The sequence below is a fragment of the Galeopterus variegatus genome, unplaced genomic scaffold, assembly GCF_000696425.1.
Source record: "Galeopterus variegatus unplaced genomic scaffold, G_variegatus-3.0.2 Scaffold3671, whole genome shotgun sequence".
Taxonomy (NCBI): domain Eukaryota; kingdom Metazoa; phylum Chordata; class Mammalia; order Dermoptera; family Cynocephalidae; genus Galeopterus; species Galeopterus variegatus.
In genome coordinates, this window is record NW_007729782.1 from 183549 (window position 1) to 194284 (window position 10736).

General features: G+C 35.2%; 1 protein-coding gene and 1 pseudogene across 1 annotated transcript in view; one reads left to right on the forward strand and one right to left on the reverse strand.

Annotated features, from left to right (window-relative positions):
- Positions 1-10736, forward strand: part of ADAMTS19 (ADAM metallopeptidase with thrombospondin type 1 motif, 19) — a gene marked incomplete at its 5' end in the record, with an annotated part of 206929 nt that overhangs the window by 183543 nt on the left and 12650 nt on the right. The window contains one exon of the mRNA XM_008585687.1: positions 4336-4416. Within this exon, the coding sequence (XP_008583909.1) occupies positions 4336-4416 (81 nt within the window). The remainder of the gene's footprint in view (positions 1-4335; positions 4417-10736) is intronic.
- LOC103601303 lies at positions 6040-6504 on the reverse strand (annotated as a pseudogene).

The following is a 10736-nucleotide window of genomic DNA, read 5'->3' on the forward strand; positions in this document are numbered from 1 at the left end:
AGGCGTGGGAGCAACACCGAGGGTTGCGATCCCGTTGCCGGTCCCCGGTCCGGTACGGGGGCAACACTGAGGGTTGCGATCCGTTGCCAGACACGGAAAAAGACAAAAAGACAAAAAAAAAAAAATCTGTATGAGTCCTTAATTCTATCACGGGCTCCAGCTACTTGCTACACTAGGAATATTGCGTTTATTTCTCTTGAGACAATTTTATCCCTATAGTATATGGACTTCCTGGAATTTACAGAAGGACTTGCAGCCTTATTTTGTCCAGTTGGCCGTGCACACTGCATATGTTGTGTGAGTACCACATATGCAGACATGTGGATATTTTCAGTCCCTGTGCTCTATTTAGAGTTTGCAAGTCAGTTTGGTTGGAGCTAAAAAAATAACTTAAGAAGCATATTATTTTGTTTTGTTTTTTTCTTAGTACATTATCATGTCTTTCATTGTAACTTACATAGCCAAGTGATAATTTTTAAAGGGAAGAGAGGTAATTGTGTATTTGGCCAGTTGCAGAACCATGTAGTTATCAGTACATGCTAAGAAGAAAATGGGCATAAAATGTGTTATTCTTAGTGTAAGAAGATAAAGATACTATCCTTTATGAGGAAGACATGATCATAGAGTTTTTATTTGCTTGGTTATAATGGGAGAGCCGTAGTGTCAACGATTCTCTATGAAATAGTAGCAGTGGGTCATAGCAGGAAGTGAATGGTGGAATGAGACAGATCCGAGTTCAAAGCTTGGGTCAGCTCATTACTGACAGTGCACTGTTGAAAAGCATATTCTTTTTCCGTATTTACTTTCTGAACTATTAAATGAGAAATTCAATATCTACCTTTGATGTTGTCATTATGACTTAAATTTATAATTTATGTAAAGTAACCATGATAGTGATTAGCACATATCAGTTGCTCAAAATAGGGCATGTATTACTTCATTATTACTACCATGAAAATGGTGGTATTTTGTTGTTACTACCATGAAGCACTGTAAGATGGCAGGTTAAGAATGAGATTACTGTTTTTAAAATAGGATGTTACTGTATGCAAAACAAACTGTTCACCACAAGGATCAAATTTATGACATTGACATCACTGGCTTCATGTTCCAACTTCTAAGTCAGGAAGTCAACTCTTATATCCAGTCCTTTAAAAAATGTGCATTCTCAAATTGTGCCAGTTGGCTTATTTACTAAAAAAATCTAATCTCCAAGTCACTGGCTTTCTCTCTTCCTATGCCTTTGCTTTACATTTTTCTTCATCTCTGTCTTCTTTAAAATCAGTCTAACTCACCTGTCCTGTAAACCTTTTCAACTCAGTAATAGATAGGTGCTCTACATGTAACCATAAACTTAGATATAACTATTGCTTGTATTACTCAGAGGTACAACATCCCTTTGAGTGTACCTCTAAACTCAAACAGGAATTTATACATCTTTGCTTTGTTCTGTCTACTCTTCTTTTTTAACATCCTGAAATTTAAAATTTTCTCCAAGCACTTTACCAAATTTATTTGCTCAAAGATTAACAATGTCCTCTGATTGTGACATCCAATGGCCTGTTCTTAGTCACTTTTCTCCTTGATGTCTCCACAGATTTTGACACAGTTGACCAGCAGCTCTTCTTGAGATATTCTTACGCACAGGATACCACTACACCAAAACAAACCAGATCTCCTCCTTTTCATGATTAATCCTTTTATGTCTTGTTTTCTGACTTATTTTCTATCTCTGTTAAAAAACTATGACTGTCACCAAGGTTGAGTCCTTGAATTATCTTCTCTCTCAATTTTCTTCACTTACTCCCATGGTTTAAATTACTGTTTCTGCAAGGATGCCTGACAAGGGTACATAAATAGCCTGACTTTTCTCTAGAGTGCCAGATGTTCCAGAGCTCTTACTTGATATTTTCACTATGTGCAAACATAAATTTAAATTACATGAATTTAAATTTAAATATAAATTACAAAGCCGAACTTACCAAATTATTACTAAAACTAGATGATTCCAAGTTCCTGTAAATGATGGCCCCATTCTCATATAAGTAATAATAAAGCAATATATTCAATGTTTATTTTCTATCAGTTGCCAAGTTCAGAAGTTTCTTTCTTCGCAGTGCCTTCTGGATTTTTTAACTTAGCTGCTGCCACTTCTGGACCTCACCTTTAGCCTCATGGTGCTGTTATGCACAGCTGTGTCTCTGTTCATCCTGCGTATTGCTGTTAGACAAAGCCTCTCCAAACCAGGCTTGTGTTACCAATATTCTTGCTATAGAATGTTCAGTAGTTTCAAATTTATAAATTCATTTTACTGGGAGTGCATTTAAACTTTCTTTAATAGAACCACCTTCTTACATCTTATTTCATCACAACTATTTTCTCCAACTACTACTAAAAATACCTCTTTTCCCTTACTATTCTTTACATATAGTGAATTCATCCTGTATATTTACATACACACACATATATATACATGTATATATATTTACACACATATATACACATATCTATTTATATATATACATAGATATATATATCAATATATATATAGAGAGAGATATCAGAATCTTATTCATTCTCCAAAGAAAGTTCATCTATTTACATCTTTGTGCAAAAATACCTCTTTTCCCTTACTATTCTTTACATATAGTGAATTCATCCTGTATATTTACACACACACACATATATATACATGTATATATATTTACACACATATATACACATATCTATTTATATATATACATAGATATATATATCAATATATATAGAGAGAGAGATATCAGAATCTTATTCATTCTCCAAAGAAAGTTCATCTATTTACATCTTTGTGAAGCTCTCCTTTACCTATTAGAATTATTCTGTCTTCTGAATCATAGTGATTCTGCCTGATGTTAGTGTTTCTCAAATGTGAGTATATAACCATTTAAAAGGGAAAAAAAATCGCACCTCTGTGAATAAAAATAGCAGTGAACCTTTTAGTGGTGGTGAGATCATAGAAGGGGGTAGCTTAAGCAGCCCTGGTTTTTATTCTCTAGCATGGAATTAACCATATCATCTTGCATATTATCTTTTTAACATGATTTTTATAGCTTTATTTAACTCATATAAGGTATTTATGCCTTGTCTTTCCAATTCAATTATAAGCTCACTGAAGGCGGAGACCATCTTACCTTACTTCTGTGTACAAATAGTCACTGAGCATTTGTGTCTATTTTCATTGCCGCCTGTTTTGTTCATGCAACAAAATCATAGTGCTTTTATGTTTGGTGTTACTGAAAATGGTTTGCTGTTACTGACAATGTGCAAGTCAGTGGTTAATTAAATAAGCAGTGTTCTTGAAATGATGATTCTAAAGGCACATGCCTCTAATTCCAGCCACTGCCACAAGGTGGGGTATTTGCTACCTTTTGGTATATGCCAAATAACTATAAACATTTTAAGAAATTTGAATAATTAATAAACAGGAGACAACATTTGAATTCACTCTTGTGCCTTTCCTAAAGCTTTGAAATTATGCTTTTATCAGATACATGGATCTACACAGAAATACCAAGAAGAATATTAAGTATTATTTTGGTATAATTTAAAATCATAACTTTTCAGCCAAGCGTAGGCATTTGTTCTCTCTCTGTTCTCCCCTAAGTGAAATCTTGATTCTAACTTTTTTGCACATTCTCTCTTATTATCCTGCTTCATCTTATTTTATTTCACTTCAAACATTACATTGTTAACCTCTACTGAAAAAACCTTTCCTGAGAAACACCTAATTGTGTTTTTTATCTAGCTGTCTTAGGTCTTCAGAGGTGGCACTAGATTGTTTGGGGTAGCCTTACGCTTACTTGTCTCCAGCTCCAGTTTCAAAATCCTTTGTTAATCTGCTCAGTCTGTGTTGTCCTGTACTCAAATACTCCAGGCCAATGGTCCAGACCAGTTGTATTTTCTCCAGCTATTTCCTTCTTCCCCACACTTTCTAACTTAAAGGAGTTCCCAGAGCAAAATCTGAGGTGATTTGCTCTGTTCCAAAATCCACTGTGTTTCTAAGCAGGCTGTCCCATTGGGCTTTTTCTTTCCTCACAATTCATAAGGTTATCAGTAAGCTTTTGTACATAAAATACAATTGCCTATTTGTCCTCGGTAGTGCTGTAGATACAGCATCTTTCCAAGAAACTTCTTCACTTGAAATCATGGCAGCCTTTAAACATAAATGTTTTCTTTACTTAGGTATAGAAATATAGCAATAACCAAAACCAAAGGGGGAGGGAGGAAGGCAAGTCAATAAAGAAAAGAGATTTTGCAAGAACTCAGGTTGATTGCATGTTTTATTGACTCTTACAGGTTACATAGAAGTGCTGGTGATACCTGCTGGAGCAAGAAGAATCAGAGTTGTGGAGGAAAAGCCAGCACATAGTTATTTAGGTAACCTGTGTTACAGACACGAGATGATCCAAGTACAAGCCCAGCTCCCTGCCCTGCGAGTTCTGTGATGACAAGGGAGTCAATCTGTTTCTAGTTTCATGTTTGAACTTCCCAGGAAGCACCTCTTGTTATATCAAGTAGGAATTTCTTTCCTCCTCTCCCCAGGGACTTCTCAAGAGCAAAAGCAATCTGGTTGTCTATTTGTTTTGGGGGATTATAAATTATTTCCACATGTTAGTCCATGCTAAAAAAAAAAACAACCCTCATTGAATGATTTGGATATGTTTTATTTCATATATATATGTGTGTGCATATATAATGTTTTATAAATATATTTATTTCACATATACACTTGCATACATATACATAACAACCCTCATTGAATGATTTGGATATGTTTTATTTCATATATATATGTGCGTGCATATATAATGTTTTATAAATATATTTATTTCACATATACACTTGCATACATATACATATTAATTGCATGTATAAATGCTTATGTGTGTATATGTATAATGATTGTTTTAGAATTAGGAAATCTTGTGGGATTTTAAAACTTTTCTTGTGTACTAAAAGGACTTGACCTTTTAATGGAAAAGGGTTCTCTCTCTTGCCTTATTTCAGAAAAACTCACCTTTGAAAAGAGTATATTTAAATTTTTAAGTATTTCTTGTGGAAAGGACTGTATCAGTTAACTAGGTCAATTTAATAATTTTTTAAATACATGAAGGAAAACACTAATTATCAAAATACACTTGTAATCAAGATTCAATCTAATCTAGCTATGTGAAATGAAATTTGGTAGTCATGGCATCCACAGATAGAAGGATCTAATATGATTAAGTCAGGCAGAAGACTAAATATTGTTCTATAGTTTAATCATTGTGTTTACATCAACTTTATAAAAAGCTATGAAGCCTTTTTTTTCTTAACAAAAATAATGTTCTCATTATTCTTTCTCAAATGAGCAATAATGTCCCAATAGGGAAACCTTTTGTACATGGAAAACAATCACCTATCTTATGTGAATGTTTCTACTCTGCAATATTGAAAATAGTCTACATTCAGATTGAATTTTTTAAATTTTATTCGCGTTTGCTTTCTAGGAATAGGAAAATTTGAGGAAAAGTAACAGTAAAGAAATTCTTTATCATTTGACGCACTCATTAGTTTGTTATTACCAATATGTAAGTTTGATCTACTTTACCTACTATGGCTTTTAAGTGTCTTTTAAGTGTAAGTAGATCATCCCAGATTTTCAAATTTATTCATTTATTTTTTTTTATTGAAGCAGTGATTTTTAAAATAAAGCAGAACTAGAACATTTTAAGTTGTTAATCCTTTCTTTACAGGTTACTGAAACTACTTTTGATTAAGAACTTGATTGAAGCAGTGATTTTTAAAATAAAGAAAGCAGAACATTTTAAGTTGTTAATCCTTTCTTTACAGGTTACTGAAACTACTTTTGATTAAGAACACTGTAGAAAGGTAGTAACTGCCAGAAGTGAGTGCCATGCAGTGGCACCTGTTAATTTTCCAGAGTCCTGCTTTATGGAGTGTCTGAATGCACCGCTTGCGGTCTCTGCTCACACTTGCTGGAATTGATTGTGGCAGATTTTAATCCACAGGGCACTTTTCCCCATATTTCTTTTTAAACTCTTTAGCATTCTTACAGAATTTTTTACGGTCTTTAAAGTATTCTTCAGCTAGGTCAGCCCGAAGGGGGTGCTTGAGCTGGGGATCATTCACTAGTGCTATAAGGGACTGGATTACTTGGTCGGTTTTGGCTGCTGGCTTCCAGTTTTCAGCACTAATTACTGGCAGACAGACCTGCCCCTTTTCATCAACATTTGGATGATAGATCTTTGTTTTAAATGTGCTCTTCAGTGGTTTGAATGGGTATTCTGCTGGAAAGTTGATTTAGATTCTGAAGGCCCCCTTATCATATGGAGGGTTGTCAGGAACAATAAGCCCTTGCCAAGTCAATAAATTAGCTCCATCAACCTGGATGTTACGGAAGTTTTTCATTCCACATTCGTGGATTTCTTCAAGCTCCTCCATCAGCCTCCTGCTGGCTGCCATCTTGAATCTGGTGCTGCTGCTTTCCCCCAGATTTTCAAATTTAGATTAAAATTCTAACACCCAGTTTTTGGAGACATGGGGCATAATCCATACAATTTAAATACAGTATTCATTCAATAGCAGACAACTGGCTATTACACTTGGATATGTGTTTTCTTTTTTCTAAACTAGAAAGGGATATAGATGGCTTAAATGGAATTTTCTCGGTTCTACAAAATTTCAGATTGTACTGTGAGTTTGGGTAGCCTGATTTATGTGACTAAATAAACCAGCCAGTTTTACAGATGGGACATCTCTATGCTGTCACTGATCTCTTATTTCCCGGTCTTTCAACCAATTCAGTCTTGTTTCCTGTCTCCCTCTTTGTAACTGTCCTTTTTGAAGTCAGCAACTGCCCTCCATGTTGACAAAACCAATGGTAATGTGTTACTTGACCTGTAAATAGCATTTAAAACTGTTGACCTCTCCTTAGCTCATTAAATGCTTTCTTCTTTTGGCTTCTAAGCCTGTGACCTCCCCTACCTCACTGAATGCCCCTTACTGAGTGGTCTCATTTGTTGGGTTCTCAAACTTTTCATGGTCTTCAAATGTTCCCATACTGTAGGACTCAGGCCTGGGATCTGCTCTCTTTTCTGGGGAAAGTAAGGAATCGTATTTTTCTCCCTAGGGAATCATATCCAGCTCTATTGTATTGCTTTACAAGTTTATTTAATGTAAATTATCAAATGTCTCATAGGCACCTCAGAAATAAGTCCAAATCAAAAATTTGATTTCCACCCCATGCTGAAACCTATTCCTCCCTTAGTTTCCCCCACTACAGTAAATGTTACTGTATTAGTATCCTATGGCTGCTGTAACAGTTACCACAAACTTGGTTACTTAAAAGAACAAAAATGTATTCTTTTAAGGGTCTGAAGGTCAGATATCCTAAATCAGTTTCATTGGACCAAAAAATCAAAGTTTCTGCAGAACCACACTATCTCTGGAGACTCTAGAGGAACATCTATTCCTTGCCTCTCTGGTGGCTGCCAGCATCCTTTGCTTGTGGCCATATCACTCCAATATCTGCTTCCATGGTTTCATTACCTTCTCCTCTTTTTATGTGTTCAAATCTCTCTCTTTCTCCTTATAAGGATAAACGTGATTGCATTTAGGGCCCACCTGCATGATCCAGGATAATCTCTCCATTTTCAAGACACCTGCAGTCTTTTTTTTTAAATGTGCCATAGAAGGTAGCTATCTTAGTTTGTACAGGCTGCTATAACAGAGTTCTATATGGGTGCCTTATAAACCACAGAAATTTATTTCTCACTGTTGTGGAGGCTGGGACCACCTGCATGATCCAGGATAATCTCTCCATTTTCAAGATCCTTAACACCTGCAGTCTTTTTTTTTAAATGTGCCATAGAAGGTAGCTATCTTAGTTTGTACAGGCTGCTATAACAAAGTTCTATATGGGTGCCTTATAAACCACAGAAATTTATTTCTCACTGTTGTGGAGGCTGGGAAGTCCAAGATCAAGGTGTTGACAGATTTGGTGTCTGAGGGCACCTTTTTGCTGTGTCCCTACATAGTGGAAGGGACTAGCTAGCTTAAGGGCACTAATCACACTCATGAGGGTAGAGCCCTCATGATCACATCACCTCTAAAAAGGCCTCACCTTCTAACACCATAACCTTGGGGGTTAGAATTTCAAGGTATGGATTTGGGGGGTGGGGCACAAATATTCAGACCATAGCAGTTGCATTCATAGGTTCCAGGGATTAGAACATGGACATCTTTATTTTTTCCCTCAATGGCACATGTTTTTATTGTGATGAAATACACATAACAAAAAATTTACCATCTTAACTTTTTCAGTGTAAAGTTCAGTGGCATTAACTACCTTCATATCTCAGTGACATCTTTTGCAGAAATACCAAAAGCCATCCTAAAATTCATATGGAATCTCAAGTAACCATGAATAGTCAAACCAATCTGCAATAACTAAAACAGAATCTGGCACACAAGGAATAGTAAAGACTTTTTGAGAGAATTTTATTTAAGAAAAGATGCTTCATACTTGTATAATTGTTGGTATAGGCCAGTGCATACATATATCCATTAAATAAATTTTCACAACACCTCTATGAAGTAGGCACTACTGATTTACCAATTTTTAAAATCAGGGAATAAAGGAACAGAGAGTTTAAGTTTCTTGTCCAGGGTCACATGTCTAAGAAGCTGTGATCCTGGATTTGAACCCAAGGAGTCTGGCCATAGTGTCTTTGTTCTTAGGCACTGAACCACGCTGCCTCTTTTTCACTTTTTCCTTTTTTTTAATCATTGCCTTATATGCTCATGATTTTAAAGTCCATATCATATTTGAACACATTTTCCTTAAACTTCCTCCACATAGCCTCTTTTCTCTCCCTTTTGAACTAATGTGATCAATTTGTTACATAGCATTAACTCTGGAGGATATAAATCATGAAATGACTGTTTTCTAATCACTGCTACCCAGTTCTGCCAAATCCTATCTCCTTTCCCTATTACAGACCTCTAAACATAAATCACCTATCACTTTTTGTTATTAAGAGACCATTCAATTTAAAACTTGAATCACATATCTGTCTTAAGTGAGACAGACATGGCCTTCATTGCTGTCAGTTCTCTTGTGAGACTAAGTTAGCGGGGTTGTTTATTTGACTTAAAAAAAACCAGCATCTGTGCTCTTAAACAGCGTGAAAGCTACTCTGGAGATTAAATCAATGTTGAAAATACTAATATGTTACCGTGTTTATTCAAGAGCCCACTAAGTTTTTTTACTTGCTTAACAGAAAAAATTAATTATCCTGATGAATTAGTGGAAGGGTGCGAGAATGGAGGCAGAGAGACCAGTTGTGTAAACCAATAAAGAGAATAGGAATGGGAAAAACCCAGTGGCTTCCAGAGACATTGAAGAAGTTGAACTGATAGAATTTGTGGCAAAATGGATGTGAGTATGATAGAGGATAAAGATTCAAGGGTGACTTCTAGGTTTCTGGCAAGTAGTGGTGTCATTTACTGATGTAGGATATATGGATGAGGGGCAAGTTTGGAGGGAAAAAAATGACACAGGATTAAAATCCTAGATTTCAAGCCTAAAGACCTGGCAAGTGGATACATATCATAAATTAGGCACAGGAAGGAAGTCATTGGAAGTATTCATCTGAAATTGCTTTAGCAAAAAGAAAGGAAAATAGAACCCTGGCAAACCAATCATTCTTAAATTAAATTGTCTACACAAACTATATATTATTTCACAGGAGACATTTAATCCCCCTCTAATACAATTATTCTTTTTCATTACTCTCTCTTTGAATTGTATTCTTATTTGCAATTATTATCTGCTTTTCTGAAGACTGTGGCATTATTATTTTGTTAATAATTTATCAAAAAGCCTAAAGTGGAGAGTACCTCAGATAGGCAGACCATATGTTACATCTTTACAGAATCATTATAGCTTATGATTTTTAAAAATCTCAAAAAGGTTATATGGGTGAACTTACCTTGCCTGCAGTTTTGTATACAAGGGACTCCTAATACCATCACATCACGTTAGAAGGAAGGGTTTCAGCATATGAATTTTGGGGGGACACAGGCATTCAGTCCTTAATACCTCTGAAGTGCACTATAAGCTTAGTGTGCAGGAGAGATAAAACTGCATTTTTACCACAAAAGGAAAAGAAAGGAAATGTGTCTATATTAACTTTAGTGTTAGGTGGAGGTAGAAAATCAATTTCCCTGAGAATTTGTCACACTAAGCAAACCTTCATATGGATTTGCAGCACCAATTTACCGTAACTATGAAGTCCAAAACCCTCAAGACAATATTTATTTTAATGTGGTTACCAAGGAGATTGACATATGTAAATGCAAATCTTTTTGAAGATGTGCACCTTCAAACCAGGCCTCAAAATTTTTTGTGAAGCTGAAAATATAATTCAATAGTAAACAGAATGTTCAGAAAACACAAAAAGAAACGGACACAATGAGCAAAACAGTAAAAACAAGGGAGAGCAGAATCAGACATACAAATTTGTATCATATACAGAAAATATAAAAATAATTATGGTTAATATGTTTAAACACATAAAAGAGGAATTTAAGAATAGGAATAAGACTAAAATTTACTAAACACATTTTTTTAAAGAACCAAATAAAACTTTTAGAAATGATATTTAAAATGATCAATCAACCAATAATAACCA